General features: G+C 25.7%; 5 protein-coding genes across 5 annotated transcripts; 2 read left to right on the forward strand and 3 right to left on the reverse strand.

Annotated features, from left to right (window-relative positions):
* Positions 1-158: 158 nt before the first annotated feature.
* Positions 159-1296, forward strand: OCT59_027877 (uncharacterized protein). The gene is made up of 3 exons (XM_025312853.2): positions 159-300; positions 382-570; positions 651-1296. The coding sequence occupies exons 1-3, from the start codon at positions 210-212 to the stop codon at positions 731-733; spliced, it is 363 nt and encodes a 120-aa protein (XP_025188779.1). The 5' UTR covers positions 159-209; the 3' UTR covers positions 734-1296.
* A 387-nt stretch (positions 1297-1683) lies between these two features.
* On the reverse strand, positions 1684-2547 carry OCT59_027878 (uncharacterized protein; the record flags this gene model as incomplete). Its single annotated transcript, XM_025329921.2, has 1 exon — positions 1684-2547. The coding sequence occupies one exon, from the start codon at positions 2545-2547 to the stop codon at positions 1684-1686; it is 864 nt and encodes a 287-aa protein (XP_025188780.1).
* Positions 2548-7708: 5161 nt separating this feature from the next.
* On the forward strand, positions 7709-9003 carry OCT59_027879 (uncharacterized protein; the record flags this gene model as incomplete). The annotated part of the gene is made up of 9 exons (XM_066137281.1): positions 7709-7726; positions 7934-7967; positions 8175-8208; positions 8284-8319; positions 8512-8545; positions 8629-8662; positions 8742-8781; positions 8850-8885; positions 8964-9003. The coding sequence occupies 9 exons, from the start codon at positions 7709-7711 to the stop codon at positions 9001-9003; spliced, it is 306 nt and encodes a 101-aa protein (XP_065993685.1).
* A 6561-nt stretch (positions 9004-15564) lies between these two features.
* Positions 15565-17211, reverse strand: OCT59_027880 (uncharacterized protein; the record flags this gene model as incomplete). Its single annotated transcript, XM_066137282.1, has 4 exons — positions 15565-16010; positions 16093-16555; positions 16621-16738; positions 16808-17211. 4 exons carry the CDS (start codon positions 17209-17211, stop codon positions 15565-15567), a joined length of 1431 nt encoding a protein of 476 aa, XP_065993686.1.
* A 45-nt stretch (positions 17212-17256) lies between these two features.
* OCT59_027881 (uncharacterized protein) lies at positions 17257-18242 on the reverse strand (the record flags this gene model as incomplete). The annotated part of the gene is made up of 3 exons (XM_066137283.1): positions 18179-18242; positions 17839-18012; positions 17257-17753 (listed from the first exon to the last, which is right to left on the reverse strand). Exons 2-3 carry the CDS (start codon positions 17969-17971, stop codon positions 17257-17259), a joined length of 630 nt encoding a protein of 209 aa, XP_065993687.1. The 5' UTR covers positions 17972-18012; positions 18179-18242.
* Between the last annotated feature and the right edge of the window lie 824 nt (positions 18243-19066).

Raw genomic sequence — 19066 nt, forward strand, 5'->3', positions numbered from 1 at the left:
TAAAAAGGTTCAAAAGATCGTTAAAAGTTTGAAGTCGATCGGTTAATCCTAAGCCTCGATCATTTCATTATGATCAATCATGAATCGTTATAATATTATGATCCCACAAAGGAAATTTACTTTATATATAAATATATCTTTTACCGCATTTAAAATTCAAAGGTTTATATTTTCTTTTTTCTTTTTTTTAACAGAATCGTTAACTCATAATGAGAAAACACAATCTGATCGTTCTTATAGCAATAGTTATAATTCTTTGTTTAACTACTTTATCAAATGGCTCCGTTATTAAATCGAATCGTACGTTTTTTTTTCTTTAAATCCTTCGAAACTTTTTTTAATCTGAATCAGTTTATAAGGTTTCATTTTTTTAATTATTAGTTGTAAAACGTAAACAAGATACTCCATATACGGAAGGTGGAGGTTTATATGATTATAAAAACAAGAAACATAAGAAAAAGAAACATAAGAATAAGAATTACAGTCGTCACTTTATAAACAAACGTGATGATGATGTTCCAGAGCCTGATTTAGGTGAAGTTAGCGTTGGACAAGAAGAAAAAGCAAATTGTCAGTATTTATTTTTCAAACAATTTTATCTGTTAATTACGAGAATTATTATTAAAAACAATAATCTTTTTCTTAAATAGTACAAAAAAGACAAACACCTCCCGTGTCAACTGGACACGTAGATGCCAGTAAAACAAATCCCGGTCAATCGGGTAATCCGTAAAATTTTCATTTTTTTTTTTATTTTTCATTTATTTACGTTAAAACTCGTATGACGTATATTCTCGATTTTCGTTTTATTTTTATTTTTCCTGGTCGTTATTTCGAATTTATTCGTCGTATTTTCATTCGTATTTATTATTATATTTTCGTATATTTTATAATTTCTTGCTTTTTTCGCCGTATTTTATTACAAAATTTCCTTTATTTTGTTCGTTCTTTTATAGAAAAGTATAATGATTTAAGTTCAATTTCGTTTTTTTTTTCCCTATTAACTTTTATAAATTAAATTGAATGTTCTTTTATCTTTATTAAATCTTAAATCCTCTCTTTAGTCCTTTAAAGTCCTATTCATTCCCAAAATCAAAAAAAAAATTTCACTTCCCTGTCCCTTTGTTCTCTCCAAAATCCTATAATTTACGGATTTCTCTTTTATTTTATTTTATTTTTTCTTTATTCTCTCTTATAAATTTATTTATATATTTTATTATATTGGGTTTTTTTTTCTTATTTTTTTTTATTCTGGTTTTTATTATAAAAATAAAAAAATTTTTTATTATTGGTACATTGCGTGATCGTTTCACCGAATATATATTGTAACAACATGATTAAATAAATAACACGAAAAAAAAAAATCGGTACTTCGTTATTGTCCCTTTTAGATTTTCTTAATTATTTATTAATTATTTTACATAATCTTGATTTTTACTTACATCATAAACTTAAAATTACATCATAAACTTAAATTTAAAACTTGACCATATTTACTATAAATGCAAAAAAAAAGAGATCTAAAAAAAAAAAAGATCGTCTTTGAAGCGTATGTGTATTATTTTTTTTTTCTTACTATAATTAATAATTTATATATACAGTATATAGGGCAAACGTAGCATATGATATATATATATATAATCTTTTTTTTTTATAAAAAAAAAATTTTTCTTAGCTTAAATTTCACCCACCCAAAATAGAAGGATAATAAACTTCATATTCTTCACATTCATTAAAGAGTGTCGAGAAGCCGAAAGAATCATATTCAAAATCGTTATTAATGTCGATAGGAATGTCAACCGCAACATTAAATGTATCAATGATTTGTTCCCCAATAATTAATTCTTGGTTAAGAGGTTGTTGAGGAATATAATTAATAAAATTATTGAAATTATTGAAATTATTGAAATTATTGAAATTATCGATATCATTGACTTGTTGCGGTTGTTGTTGTGCGGAATTTGTGATAGAAGGACTAATTGTTGAATCATCAAGGGAACTGTATCTATCTTCGATCTTTGAACAGATATCGTAAGGAATATGAAAACTTATTGGAGGAATACCAGTGCTTGATGATGGATTTTCTTTAATTTCCACCTTTTTCTTTTTCGACCTCGTTTTATTATTGGTAACTGAGGAGGTTGGAGGTGGAAATGAAACTATATTCCATTTTTGTCTTCTTTTTTTATTTAATTTTGGAACTAATTTATTCCTTATTGCATTGGCTTCCTTGGCTAACCTTTTATAATGTTCTTTGACCTCCCCTGGTTCCAAGTCCCAAGATCTAGAAGCCATTGAAGATACAACTGTCATTGGTAGGTGGTATCCGTCCTTCCTTGCGGCTTCAACGAATGCTTTCCTGTAAATGATAAAAGCATTCGGACTCCTCCCCGAACTTCTACTAGATTCACTAAATGTTTGCTTCGTTATCAACTCTCTTAAGTTGATATTCGGCGGGAACTTTGGTTTAATACAAGAAATCGTATTAATTAATTTATTTCGAACCTTTGGATTCGAATTAATAAAGACACAAGCACGTGATGTCATAATTTGTGAAATGATGATGATGATGTAATCCTTGCTAACAATGAAAATTAAAAAAAAATCTTAATTTTTAATTATGGAATTATCATGTGCTTGAACTTTGCTTATAATGGGATTGGAAGGTAAGGAAAAAAAGAGAGAAAATGGTTTCAGAAGGGTATTTATTCAATTTCATTTTTTTTTCTCTGATTAAAGTTAAAAGGAAATAATATTCTATGCAATTAAAAAAAAAAACGATCATCGATCAAGCCAACAATGGTTTCTTTTGAAAAAGACTTTTCTCGTGAAAAAAAAACTATTCTTACTGTGTATAGCAGGATTTTACTTAATACAATTGCCATAAAAGTATTCTCACTTTATTCGATTTGTTACCATTATAAGAAATATTCGGTGTAATTATCATATGCACCCATTTAGATCAATCGAAAATTTTTCAATGACAAATGAAATGAAATTGCATTAACGAACCGTTATAATCCAATTATGGAAATTTTTTTTTCTTACGGTCACGTAAAATTATTCTGCCGCAGTCAATCATTTATCATTTTGGTGAGAAATAAAATGGATGTACTTTAATGATTTCTCATTAATCTTTATTTATTTCTTCTAAATAATTTAGGTAAAATATATTTCAAAATCATAGGAAATGTAATTTATTATAATAAATATTTTATTTAATCATTAAAAATTATTTAAAATTAAAATTCAGACATTAAGACGTTGGGAATTTCCTTCAAATTTATAATATTTAAAGTATATTGCCTTATGCGATTGTTTTCTAAATATTTATTGCCATGTACGTTATAACGTCATACTGCAACGTTACTACTTTTGTTATAAAAAATAAAATTTCTGGTTTATGCCACATGATTATTCCATTTTTTCATCCCACGTGAATGCTAATCAAGTAAATATATTTTATTTTACCGTTCACAAATATATTTTTTTAAAAGTGTCAGTTTCTAAAATCGTCAAAAAATATTTAAGATCTACTATTGTTTTTCACATACAGTAATACACAAAAAAGTTGGTCAAAAAACAAGCAACAAAATTTCACATGAAATTTTGCTCTTGGTATAACTACAGATTTCTTAATTTATAATGTCTTGAAAATTTCAAAATATTTTACTTAATTAATGATACTTTTAAAAATTATTACTAAAAACATTATTGTCAGTAATAATGAAAATTAATTAATTTTAAAAATTGTTTGTTATCAAAAAACGTTATTATCTGCAACTTATTTGATAAATCAATAAATAAGTTGACACTATATACAATTTGATTACCAAAACAATAATTTTTATTTTATTGAAATGATAAAAAAGGTACAAGATAAAATATATCTATATTGTGATTTGATAAAACTTGATTTATTATTTAATGAAAATTTATTATTAAATGTATTATAAGAATTATAAGATGTATTGGAAATTTGTAATATACTGCAAAATATAATTAAGGGTTATGAAAAGACTGAAGTAACACTACATAACTAAAATAATAAAATTAATTTTTAATAAACACAAATTTATAAATCTTATATATTTATAAATTTACCAGAAGTCCAGAATTTGTAGTAAAATTAATTATCAAAATTTTAGATAAAAAAGACTTCTAATTCTTTTGTTTTTACTTTATATTTTGATTATATAAACAAAATATTATACCCAAGAAAGTTTTTAAATGAGCTGTTAACTATCATTATTCTTAAATAATATATATAAAAAGTATTGTTTTCTTTAATTGCTTCTTTCTTTTTAAATATATTGATATTTTTATTAATTTAATTTATATAGTATTTAAAATTAACTTTATTTTCAATATTATTTTCAATTATCACCATTTTCAAAATGGTGCGATCTTTAACTATATGACTCCATATAAAAAATTTGCATATTTATTTTTGCAAACTTTTCTAAAGTTTATGTGAATTTCTTTCATAGTTATGAAATACAAGTTCTCTATTTACAGTCAACTTTCTATTAATGTACTACTTATAAGTGCATTTTCTTTTTAAATGCACACTTTGATTTAGTCCCAAGGGGATCCGTCCAAAATCGCGAAATCCAGAATCCCGACACCACATAATCCCGATCTACAAAATCGCGAAACTACAAAATCCCGACTTGGACAAAATATCGACTAGTTCAAAATCCCGAAATATAAAATCTTGACAGTTCAAAATCTTGACAGATTAGATACTATTAATAATTTGTTTCAATCTGTCTTTTGCAAAATAATTTAATAGAATATTTAGATTATTTATATTATTTACAGTATATATATTATTGAGTAAAAATTATTTGGAAATCTTTTATTCTTTAGACATTAAAATAAGTAAATTGCGCAAAATATTGTATATCATTTATTTTATTTATTAATTGTTGTAATTTATAAAAGAACTAGATAAAAGAACTAGATTTTTGTAAATTTACTTATAATGTATGACTTATAATGTAAGATTATGGGCATGCCACGAAGATACTCCATCACTGAACGGTTTTCTTTATCGCTGATGATCGTCGTGATTCTTTTTTCTCTGTCAATTAAAATAAATATTTATAATTACGCGTAAATCAAATTTGTCAAATAATAATATGCAACGCGCAATTTGTTAATCAGAATGATTACATAACCATAAAAAAAATTTTCATATGAATTTTCAATATGCTATGTTTCACGAATAGAGGGAAACGTAGAAACATGGAATATTAACTAATTTGTATGTACATTAAATGATTTACACAATATACTTTAAATAATCAATTATGCAATTTTATTGATTTATTTGTTCTTTAACTATAATAGTAAATATATGTTTGTACAATTGTAACAATTCTATTAATTACAATCTATAAAATTTTTATTGTATTAGACGATTTTGTATTTTGGGATTTTGAACTAGTCGATATTTTGTCCTAGTCAGGATTTTGTAGTTTCGCGATTTTGTAGATCGGGATTATGTTGTATCGGTCTTTTGTTTGTCGGTCTTTTGACCCATAACCGTCCCGAGTATATATAACCTCTAATTATTTACTCTATATATATAAATGCACACCCTTTGTAATCACATGCTTTTATCCTTCTTGAAATGAATTTTCACAAATTTACAAATTTTTAAATTATTAAATTTAAGTAACAAATATTCCTTCAAATCAAATTATATTAACTCTTACTAAAATAATTTTAGATTGAAATGGGAAAAAATTTAAGTGAAGATTTAAGATGGTAAATTATTTACTATCAGGTTAAAGCTTTTATACAGAAAGAAATTGCTAAAAAAATGTATGTTAACGAAGCTACTATCAATAAAGTCTGTAGAATTTTAAAAAGTGAGAATGTGTAAGAGATCTATTTGTTAGTAGAGTAGAAAGAAGAAAAATATTTACAAGATTAAATATGTTAGTAAAAACTTATAATTGACCTTTTGTTAAATAACATTAATTATTTAATAATTATAGTATAGGTTTTAGAAGGATTAGTAATGTTATTTTTAACAGTAAAATGCAAATAATTTATTATTCATTTTTAAAAATTTGACATATACAAATTTTACAACGTTTTCTTCTCTATTAAATTTAATAAGACAAATTTAATAAATCATATTTTATCTTTCTAAGGTACATTGTATCTATTATTTTCATGTCTCTAGGATTAATGAATTAAAAGTTATTTGCATTTTACTATTTTTAGACACTCAATAATAACTTCTAATTTATTAAATTTACAGACTTGAAAATACAGCGGTTAGATGCATCTCAATTAGACAAATCTAATAAATCATAAATCATTAAATTCTAATTACTGAACGTCAAAATAATGTAATTTAATGATTATTTTTTAAAAGTGCTCAATTACTTTTAGCAAATGGGTGTAGATATAATTAATAGATTTATTGATCAGAAGAAAAAACCAATAAATATACAAATAATGAAAATAAAAATATACAGATTTTAGATTCTCTGTGATTCAGAAATAACATAGTTATCTACCAAACAAGTATATTAAATCAGTAATTGAATTTAATTTATATTATGTTAATACAAAGAATAGTGTAATAAATCTATTTGATTCTAATCCATATGTTAGTGAAATACAAAATTAGCATCTACACTGGTCGAAATCAAAACTTTCGACTGTTAAAAGCTTTTGGCATAATTTTTGCCGATTGGTCATGTGATTCGTCACATTTTTTGACCAATGGCAAAAATCGGTAAAATCAATCACAAATCAACTGATACTGATTGTTAAATAAATACTTGTTCAGTCTTTTGGTGAAAAATCAACTTATACCGATTGTTATACGAAAAATTGTTCCTTTAAGATCATTTAGTAAAATTATACCGATTGGTCATATAAATTAACACAATTTTGCCAAATTTGCCAAACGGTAAAAATCAATAACTAATTGGCAATAATTCGGCAAATCAGTTGGTAAATGACTGAAATCATCAGATGATCCAGATCGACATTTTACAGGTCTTTTTAAACAAACTTTTTTAAACTTTTTAAACTTTTCATTTCCTTCCTTCCTTCTCTTTGTCCTTTTCCCTTCCCTTTCTTACACCTTAGTTCTTTACATTGAATTCAGTAACTTTTTATTAAATCAAAAAAGTTTTGAAATTTTCTTTAAAAAAAACATTTTTTAACGTTAAAAAATGTTTCTTTTTTATACTTTGTGAAAAAAATCAGTTTCAGCGTGGATACTGTTTCCCTAAGTAAAGTTTTAAAAGATTTTTGAAACTTTCTTATAAAAAAACGTTTTTTAACAACAAAAAAACATTTTTTTGATATTTTTTTTTTGCAGAAAATCAGTTCCGGCGTGGATACCGTTTCTTAGGTAAAGTTTTAAAGGATTTTTGAAACTTTCTTCAAAAAATACGTTTTTATACTAAAAAACATCTTTTTTATTGTATTTTTTGTTTAGGGAATTGGTTCCAGTGTGGATACCATTTTCCAGGTAAAGTTTTGAAAGATTTTCAAAATTTTCTTATAAAAAAAACATTTTTTTAATATTTTTTTGCAGGAAATCAGTTCTAGCGTGGATACCGTTTTCCAGGTAAAGTTTCAAAGGATTTTTGAAACTTTCTTCAAAAAATACATTTTTATAATAAAAAACGTCTTTTTTATTGTATTTTTTGTTTAAGGAATTGGTTCCGGCATGGATACTATTTCCCAGGTAAAGTTTTAAAAGATTTTTGAAACTTTCTTATAAAAAAAATGTTTTTTAACAGTAAAAAATGTTTTTTTATTTATTTTTGTAGAAAATCAGTTCCGGCATGGATACCGTTTCCTTAGGTGAAATTTCGAAGGATTTTCAAAACTTTCTTAAAAAAAAAAATGTTTTATAACTAAAAAACGTTTTTTTAAATATTTTTTTGTTTAGGGAATTGGTTCTAGCGTGGATACCATTTCCCTAGGTAAAGTTTCAAAAAATTTCGAACCTTTTTTAAAAAAAATGTTTTTTTAACTAAAAAACATTTTTTTTTATTTTTTTTTGCAAAGAAAATCAGTTCTGGCGTGGATACCGAATCCCAAAAATAAGTTTCGAAAAAAGAATTTTGAAACTTTCTTTAATAAAAACGTTTTTATACTAAAAACGTTTTTTTTTATTATTTTTTATATAGGATATCGGTTTCAGCGTAGATACCGAATCCCAAAGTTAAGTTTTGAAAATTTTCGAAACTTTAATATAAAAACGTTAATTTTTAATGTTTTTTTTTTATTTTTTTGTAGGGATATCAGTTTCAGCATGGATACTGAATCCCAAAGGTAAGTTTTGAAAAAAAAATTCGAAACTTTATAAAAAAAACGTTTATAACATTTTTTTTATTTTTTTATATAAGAATTCGGCTCTAACATGGATGCCGATATTCTAGGTAAGTTTTGAAATAAATGTTTCAAAACTTTTTTAAAAACGTTTTTTAATAAAAAAAAATGTTTTTTTTTTATTTTTTGTAATAGGAAATCGGTTCCAGCGTGGATACTGATATTTCAGGTAAGTTTCAAAACAAATGTTTTGAAACTTTTTTAAAAACGTTTTTTAATAAAAAAACGTTTTTTATTTATACTTTAATATAGGAAATCGGCTCCAACATGGATGCTGATATTCCAGGTAAGTTTCAAAACTAAAAGTTTTGAAACTTCTTTAAAAAAAAATGTTTATTTTAACGTTTTTTTATATTTAATTATAGGGATATTAGTTCCGGCGTGGATACCGAATCCCAAAAATAAGTTTCGAACAATTTCAAAACTTTAATAAAAAAACATTAATTTTAACATTTTTTTATTTTTTTTTGTAGGGATATCAGTTCCGGTGTAGATACTGAATTCCATTGGTTAGTTTTGAAAAAGAATTTGAAACTATTTAAAAAAAAAACATTTATTAACATTTTTTTTTTATTATTTTATTGTAGGGAAACGGTTCTGACTTGGATATCGAATCCCATTAGTTAGTTTCAAAAAAAAATTCGAAACTATTAAAAAAATGGTATATTAACGTTTTTTATTATTTTCTTTTGTAGGGAATCAGTTCTACCGTTTACTTAGGTAATGAGATAATGTTTTAATAGATTTTCAAAACTTACTTAAAAAAAATGTTTTTAGCTAAAAAATGATTTTTTTATATTTTTTTTTATAGAAAATCAGTTCTGGTGTAGATACTGATATTCCAGGTAAAGTTTTGAAAAAATTTTGAAACTTCATTTTTTTTATTAAAAGAAATGGTTGACCAACCATTTCTTTACTTTTTTTGTAGGTTTCCCCTTCAGATTTTATCAGATCGGGTAAATTTCTTTCAAACCCAATTTTTTTATTTAAAAAATGAGTTATTGGCCGTTTCCTCCTTTTTTTAGTAGTTTTCTTCAGACTTTTATCAGGTTAGGTGAGGATTATGGGTGGATGATGGATGGTGGATGGTAAATGGTGTATATAAATGATAGATAGATAATAATTTAATATGCAATTTTTAATAAAATGAATTAATAAAATTTAATCAATAAATTGTTATTATAAAAATTAAAATCAGCTAAATGTACAAAAATCAGTAATAATTATTAGGTTTATTAACAATCGTCAATTTGATTTTACCGATTTGTTGCCAATTTTACTGATCAATTTGTTGACAAGTAGCAGGCGTTACGGTGCAAATTGTTTATAAAATTAGTTGCTGATTTTTTTGGTATTGATTGGCTAAGGTCAGACTAAATTTCATCCAACATTTGGCAATTTAAAATTTTGCTGAAATGGACTATTCCGACCAGTGCTATTCCTTTTAGTGTAAGAAAAAAAAGTTTATATATGTAAAATTTGTAAATAAAAAGATCATAATGTTTAAAAAAAATGAAATAAAATTAGTAAGAAACAAAATGCAGAACACAACTTATTAATAAGTATATAGAAATATATTATTTCAGTAATAGAGTAACAGTTGTCTTATATATAATTTATTTTTTATTTATTTTTTATTTCTGAAAGAGTAGTAGATCTAAGACTATTACAAATAAAAATAAAAGTAGATGGCATTTTCATGCAAAATAATTAATATGCATATATAAAACTAACTTCATCCCCTACCTCACTTTTCAGTTGAAACTATTTGAAAAAATAGAACTATGCTAATTAATCGAATAGTGTTTTATATATAGTATAGGACAAAAAAAAATGAAAATAGTGATCATGTGAGTAAATAATCTACATAGCCAAAAATAAACTAAATTTATACCAATTAAATATATAATAAATCTTATATCTGTGACTACATTTGACTGTCTTTGTGTCTATTAACACCTTTAATTATTTTCATGAAAAATTCTAAAACACAAAAAGAAAAAACCTATAATAAATTCTCATTAGATTTATGTATACAACCCCATGTAATTTTTATTGTAAACAATTTATAAAAACAAAAAAAATTGAAAAAAACTAGTTTTTGAAACATTCTAAAGGGAATGGAAAACCTAAAAAAAAATACTGCAAGTGCATTTCATGATTCCATACACTCAGTCAATATGTAAGACATGATACATTCTTTTCTACAAGAACTTTAGCAAAAAATTTGAAAAATACAAGTGAAAATATAATATAAAACAATTAAAAGTTATTTTTCAAATGTTGGTTATGTAAAAAAACTTCCCAAAGTAACTTTTATGTTAATTAAAACACACAAGCAAAGATGTGTAGAGTGGACATAAAATAATATTATGACCAATGGAAAAAAATTTTATCTGCTAATGAATCAGCTTTACAACTCTTTAGTAACACTGTTAAATATTAGTATAACCTGTTTATTGTACGTCTGAAGATTATATAAGAAATTATAGTATAGAGCGGTTATTTGTAAAGGGAAAAGCAAGTTTATTCTTATTTCAGACAAATTATAAACATCAAAATTTATGCAGAAATTTTTTATATATATGTTTCTGAAATCTCCTGGATGTTTTGTGGTCGTTTATTAGTATTTTCAATAAGAAAACTACTTAAAGCACACAAGCAAAGATGTGTAAAGTGAATAAAAATAATATTATAACCAATGGGAAAAAAATTTTATCTGCTGATAAATTAGCCTTGCAACTCTTTAGTAACACTGTTAAATATTAGTATAACCTGTTTATTGTACATCTAAAGATTATATAAGAAATTATGATATGGGACAGTTATTTGTAAAGAGAAAAACAAGTTTATTCTGTTTCAGACAAATTATAAACATTAAAATTTATGCAGAAATTTTTTGTATATGTGCTTCTAAAGCTTCCTGAATACTTTGTGATTGTTCATTAGTATTTTTAACAAGAAAACTACCATGCATAATAGTCATTTTTCTAAGCTCAGTCTAAAAAAAAATTCATCAGAAGTTTCAGGATAGTTATGAGATAGCCCCAATAGGACCCTGAACAATATATATATAGGTCAGATAAAAAATTCAAAATTTATTAAGGTCAATAAGCAAATATTTTTCATGTCTGTTAAGTAAAGCTCTAACCGGTCTAGACCTTCAGACCAAAAATTAGGATTGGTCTAGTCTGGATTAATGCTTCAACCTGGACTGAAGTATTTGGTCTGATCTAGTCGATCCAGGATTATAAATCTGTAGGGCTGAATTAAATAGGTTAGGATCAGATCAGACTGAAAATTTGCCAAAATTATAACTGTATTCTAATTCTATAATTCTAGCTCCATAGTGATCTTCCTGATATATGTAGTTTCGTTTTAAGCCTATGTTTGCTTTATGTAATATTAGTGCATAAAGACGCATAATTTCCTTATATAGTATATACATTATACAAAGTAAATATAGGCTTAAATTGAAGCTACACATGTCAGGTAAATCGCTACAGAGCCAGAATTATAGAATTAGAATACAGTTATAATTTTGGTAAAAATTTTAATTTTGGACACGTGATATTATAACAGCCAATCAGAATTTCAGATTTTTTATTATAAGACTGGACCAGACCAAATTAAATAACTGGTCTGGTCTGGTCCGGTCATGGATTATTTTTTTAACATAATCCAGATCAGATCAAAATGAAGCAATTTTTTTGGTCTGATGCAAGTACTTCCTCAACCAGTACCAATCGAACCATTTAGAATGCTTTACGCTAAGTTAAACTTTTATCCAACCCATAAATTTTTTACACTACTAAGCAACTTATTTTATGATATATATATATTTATATATATATTTTTTTATAAAATATGTATATAAAAAAAACTAAAAAAACAAAAATTTTTGAAATAATGTATGGATAAAGCTATTATTATTTTTTTGTAATATTACAACTTATAAATATGGATAAATCTAATTGTAACAGCCTGTTACGCGTCTTATTTGTAACAACTCCAATTTTATCCAATTAAAATTTAAGATCAGGCGAAATGTAAACAAAAACAAAAAGATCAGTTGTGTAACCAAGACAAAAGAATTTTTTAAAAAATTTCAAGAAACTGCTTATAACTTGAAATTTTGTCTATGAAACTGTCTTAAGTACATTAAGTAAAAGTTTTCCAAATTAAATTTTGCATATAAAAATTTTATTTGTAAACTACATACTAAATTTATTATTAAAAAAAAATAAAAAAAGGATGTTACAAATAAGATATGTAACAGGCTGTTACAAATACATTTATTCTATAAATATTTCTTATTAATATTTTGTTATATCTGTTCTGTGACTTCAGAGCATAATTTAGACACTTTAATCAAAGGAAACATCTAAAACCTTCTTAAGTAAAGTTGTTCAGCAAGTTCGAATCTACTTATATATAATTTTTATCATGGTTGAATAGATATTTATGGATTTATTCATGTTTTTTGTAATACCACCAATACGCAGAATTTTTATTTTTAAAATCTACTGTAAAATTTGTCAAAAAAAATATTTTTTAAAAAATTTTCTAAGTAAAAATGAAATAACTTTTATTGATTATTACAAAAATTATAGTATAAATTTATAAAAAACAGAAACCCACTTATTTTTCTTACTCTCATTTTAATATATATTTTTTAAATGTTATATAGATGCATATATGATTTATAATTTTAATGTTATGTGGATGCGTATTTATTTTATCAAAAATACATTACTTGATCACGTCTAAAAATGTTTCCTGTATTACATATACAATTAACTTAATCTTTGTATTAAAAATAGTAAATTTTTTTTACACAAACATGTTTATAACTTTGTTTACATATTTTATTAGATTTTTTTAATGTGAAAAATATAAAATATATATTATATTATATATATATAGAGATGTTAACGGTCTGGTCTAGTCCATCCTGGTCCAGTTTTTTATCAGTCCATGCCTCCACGGTCTGGAATCAGACCGAAAACTGGGACTGATCAGTCTTATAGGACCATGGTCTGGACCACGGTTTCATAAAAAAAATTTTAGTGTTAGTTTGTTACTTCGCATAATTTCTACCGGAATTAACAAAATTTCTTTTTTGGAATTTTGTGTAACTTTGTGTAATAACACACTTCAATTTTCGCAAAAAATAAAAATTTCCTTTTTTTGGAATTGTGTAACGTTAAACTGCAATAATTCAGGCTGGTACTATGAATTTTGATTAAAAAAATTTCTTATAGGACCTTCTATAGGACTGATGGTCTTATCAGTCTAGTCCTAATGCGATCCAATCCAAAATCGGTCCTTAAGACTGGACCATGATCTGGTTAGTCCAGACTGGACCGTTAACATCCCTATATATATATTAAAAAATTCTATTCTGCTACACAAATATATATCTGACTATTAATAATTTAATACTTTGCTACGTATAATTATATCTGACTATTTAAAAATTATGTTATCAAATAAGCAATAATAAATCTCATATAGGAAAAATTTTTATATGTTGGTTAAGCAAACTCAAAACCTACCTTTATATATATTGTTTGAGGTTCTCATATAGCGAATATTTGCAATTTTATGTATTATAGACTGAGTTCTGTCAATATTTTTTTATTTTTTAAATAAAGTATATATTACATTTTTATTATAAATCTTGAAAAATATCATGTATAATGATGTAATATAATCGTCTGACAATTCTGTATTACATTTTAATTGCATATATATTAGGCAAATGCATTATGAATCAATACAAAAAAAATCTATCATTTTTCTCCAAATGCTAAAATTAAAATACTTTTTTATTTATAAACTAACTTTACCTGTAATTGCTATTAGATGTATAAATTTTTACAAGCACAAACTTATATATATAAAAATTATGTTTTCACAAGCTTTTTTACCCACTCTATCTGCTTTAATAATGAAAGAAGTTTCTTTTCAAATAATGTCAGATAGACATAGTTAAAAAATTTAATACAGAGGTGTTTATCAATTATTTAAGAAGAAAAAACTTAAAACTTGATAAAGATGATATTAAAATTTTTTATAAAAAGAAAATTTTTGGTCTTACCTTTCTTAAGATGATGGAAAAAAAATTTTGCAGTATTGGGTTAATATTAGAACTAGCAATAACACTTGCAAAATTTATCAAAGGCCTCAGTTAGAAGTTATGAAATTATTTCTTCAGTTGCTTAAAACTTTTAATGACTTGAAAGAAATGTTACGTAAAAATAAAATCAATAAAAAAAATATAATGAATATCAAGCGGTTTACTTTTGGTAGGTAATTAATTAATTTTAAAACCAACTAAATAGTTATATTAACTTTATTTTTCTCTGTAGTTTTCAAAGAGATTAGTGATGATGATAAAGTATTCGAATACTGTATAGAAAACATTATCTTAAAAGTAATTGGTATTATTGTTGGATTGTTGAAGGATTGTATTAGTGTAGATAGTTAAGATGGCTAGAATCAAAAAAATTATCAAAAAATAATATGTAATACAGGTTACATTCTGATTTTGTATTTATTTTTACGTATATTAAAAAATTTACACAATGACACTAATCATGACAAAATGTTACAGTTTTCATAACTACTAGTATCATGAATGAATATATTTCCAAAGAATACAAGAAGGTATGTAAATAGATTCTAAAATAATGCTAATTGGCTTTATAGATCAAAGTGAACATATCACCATTATTTAATTCTTTTAATATTATTTTGTGGATGCAGTTCTAATTATTTGGCACAGTATATCAGTATTATATCTGAATTCTATTAAAGAATATTTATGATAGAATATAAGGCAGAATATTATAAAAGTAAAAGATTTTTTTACTTAATTTTTCTTAGAATATTTAAATGGAAATAGGTTAAAAATAATGGCATATAGGAATGAAATTTTGGTGTTGAAATTAGTTAGAAATTATTAAATAGACACATAGATACTTAAAAAAAAAATATTTGATAATACATCCATTTTATTGTTTAATATATCTACAAATTTTCACTTTGATTTTAAACATATGAATAATATATTTGAAAAAATGAAAATGTAAAATGTAAGAATTAATATTTTGTTATTTTTTAAAACCATTTTTCATCCTCAGAAATTTCAATATCACTACATTGCCAATCAACTTGAGATCCCTATTCTTGTTTTAAAACTGTAACCCAATGTTGACAATCATTAGAAATCAATGAATCTGCATTATTTTCATCAATAATCAATCTTGGTATCTTGTGTATTCTTTTTAATGCATCAGGTGTTTTTTGATAATCTCTTTTTCTTTTAAAATTAAAATTACAAGGATAGGCAACAATCATCTGTATATTGCGATTACTCCATTTTTGTTGTTTGTAAATTTCACACAACTTATAATGAAACTGAGAAGAATTGGAATTTAAGTCTTTGTCTGTAAACATTGTATCCAGATTAACAGTTTTACATGCCTTCTTTAGCTCAACATTATTTCTTAACTTGACCTGAGTATTTAAAATATAAGCTTCTCTTTTTTCTCCTTTTGGAAAGAAAAAAGCCATTGAGATATCAGAATCTACTGTATTTGGTGGATAACATATTGGGCTAACAATGACTGTTATCAGGAAATAGTTTTTTGTGTGAAGATAAAGGTATTTTACTTTTAAAAATAATGTCATCCAAAAAATTTGTAACACATTTCTCCCAAATAAATCCTGGCATGCTTGCATTAAAATTGACTTGTGACATTACATTAAACCACATGTTGTCTATTTTAGTATTTATAAAATAGTTGAATCCTGCTTGAATTGCAAGAGGTTCATCAATGATTCCAGTTAATTCTTGAGTTTTAAGGTGGGCAAAGCCAATAGACATAATATCTATTTCCTTAGTATTTTTATACAAAAATCGCCTTCCTGTCATTGCATAATAAATAATCGCTCTTTTTATAAGTTCCAATATAGACTCATGATCAATATAGGAATGTTGCTCATTAGGATGATGTACAAGTCTTACAAGTCCAGAATAAAGACTAAATCTTGGATTTTGTGGATCTTTATAATCAGTTGTAAGATGATCTTTTAGCATTTCTAGTTGTTTTTGGGGATCATAAGAATTAAGAAGGTAATGTATCCATGTCCAAGTAAAACGATATCGACCCTGTTTAGAAACTATATTGTAAGAATTGGGATTGAATTCAATAAATCATCATAACAATAGCATACCTTTAGCCATTTAATTGCCATTGATGCATATTTATCTTCAAGGGGAAATATATTCCTTGCCAGTTCAAGTATTTCCTCTGAAGTTTGAATTTGGCCAAAATTTTTAAAGATTGGAATACTATAAATCAATTTGGAAAGATTAATTAAATTATTCCAAAAAGCATTTGAATTGAAAATTTTAACTTACGCTGTTTCTGTCTTTGCCACTTTAGATAATTTAAGATCCTTTGCTTCCATTAGTGATAAGCCAGATCCAGTTATACAAACAATTGCTTTTGGAAATGTTAAGGATAAATCTGAAAAGATCTTCGTGATTATGGTAAATAATGGCTTCTTCTTATTTTTATCATTATAACATAGGAATGTGTTTGATAAGTATGAGGTGTGATATTGGGCCTCATCATAGATAATTGGAAAGATGTTTTTAATTTTATTATCAATACTTCTTATAATATTAAGGCGATATCCTTTAAGGGCTTCCTCATCCTCTATGTCACGAAATTTTACAGGTAATAGATTGATAAGTTGATGACTTAGTTGGAAGATTAACCAAGATTTGGGTTCCATCTCACATTTAAGTTTTTCAGCCATCTCAAAGAGATGATTAAGCAATACCAGACGTGCAGTGATACAACTCTATACTGCCCGCTCTGCAAGTTTTTTCGCCTTATCAGGTTCTTTTCCATGAATCTCATTCTTTGTCCAAACTGATGCATCTTCAAAGTCTTTGGCTCCAAAACTTAATGGTACAGCAACAAAATACAGGCCATAGTTGCGACATAAAAGTTCCAAACATAGGCGAGTTTTGCCACAACCAGAAGTCCCCATAACAATTGTCATGCTACTAGATACAATATTACGCTCCAAGTCTTTTTCTAAACGTACACAATTAGTGAGGTAATCTTTATTCTTTCTAGGGAGATTATACAGAAGCAAGTTAGGATTACCACCGAGCATTGGAATTTTTTTCTTATCAATTTCGCTTTTGTAAGGATGATCATACGGGGCTTCGAAATACTTATAAGGATCATATTTGTTTGTCACAACCTTTTCTAGGTCCTGAGAATGAATTTTAAATAGATCTTGAACTTCTTTTTCTATTTGAGCTAAGGAGGTCGTTCGTGTGGAAGGCACTGCATGTTAGAAATAAATTTTAAAAAAGAATATGAGATAACGCGAATTTCTTGTTCGAGAGGTAAACCATTGGGAGACACTTACCAGTAGTGGCGGGAGGTGGCGGTTGTACGATGATACGGATGTTCTTGGAGTCATACCTAAAGATGTCGCCAATATCATCAACTGGAGACAACTTTTCACCTCCGAGTTCTTGTATAATATTTTCTTCATCCATATCACGGGATCTGTTTTGAAGTGTTCTCAGTTGAACGTTCTCTGTATCGTAAGGAATATCCACCAACCATAGGTTCAACTTGTTGGCATCAAATTTTTTGTCTTTGAAATCGTTCTTATTCTTCTCATAGATCATATCTTTGAGCTCCGCAACAGTCATTTTTATCTGGCCGCCAACTCTAAAGACGCTATCAAGATCGGTACCTACCACAAAACAAAATATCATGATTTCGCTGAAATATCTGCAAACGCGAAAATCGAGGGTTAAAAACAAGAGTCAAAAAATCAACTTTTCAGTAAAATGTCAAATAAAGACCTTTTTTATACGATCTTCAGTTTGTACTGATGAACCGTTTGATTGATTCATATTGTATTGATATGTAACTGTTTGTACTACTGTACTAACATCAATTAATAAAAAATGACTGATAAATTAATATTACAATTATAATTTATTATTAAAAGACATTAAAAATCAATAGATGACTAATATTCATAATCTTTTTAAATACATTTGAAACTTCTAACTATTAAGATTTTTAAATTTGCTTAAAATTTTTAAGTTCAAGGTTTTAAAATTTAATTATAATATACAATATGAATCATGAAGCTCTTAAAGAATAATTTGCAATATGATATAATAAAAAATATGATGGTGATGATGGGTGACAAGTGACGAAATGTTCTAGATACCTCGAAAAATTTTAGTTATAATGGTTATGATCTTGGTGAAACACACAGGTGGGTTCAGTTCTCGCTGAATCGGTTATCTTCGTTAATTACGCAATTACGACAGAGCCTTACTATAAATAATACTGATCGAAAAAACTTATCGTATAAAATTCTACGTTGTCTGAATTTTCGTGCGCAGATCTGGTAATAACTAATATGGACTTTGCACATTTGCACAGTTATGTTGGCCGGAATTTTGTTTTAACCCCCCGTTTTTGTCCCTTCAAATTTTTTTCTTTTTTTATAATTTGTATCGCGAATTCGCGATTCACGATTATATATAACTCTACTTATACTAAATGCCCCTGTTATATAACTCTACTTATACTAAATGCCCCTGTTATATAACTCTACTTATACTAAA

Source organism: Rhizophagus irregularis, chromosome 7, assembly GCF_026210795.1.
Source record: "Rhizophagus irregularis chromosome 7, complete sequence".
Classification (NCBI taxonomy): Eukaryota; Fungi; Glomeromycota; class Glomeromycetes; order Glomerales; family Glomeraceae; genus Rhizophagus; species Rhizophagus irregularis.

Bases quoted from the DNA above. Each gene is read 5' to 3' on its own strand.
- OCT59_027877 (XM_025312853.2), top strand. From the start codon at position 210: ATGAGAAAACACAATCTGATCGTTCTTATAGCAATAGTTATAATTCTT. The intron at 301-381 runs GTACGTTTTTTT...TTTAATTATTAG, and splicing joins CTCCGTTATTAAATCGAATC to TTGTAAAACGTAAACAAGAT. The intron at 571-650 runs GTCAGTATTTAT...TTTCTTAAATAG, and splicing joins ACAAGAAGAAAAAGCAAATT to TACAAAAAAGACAAACACCT.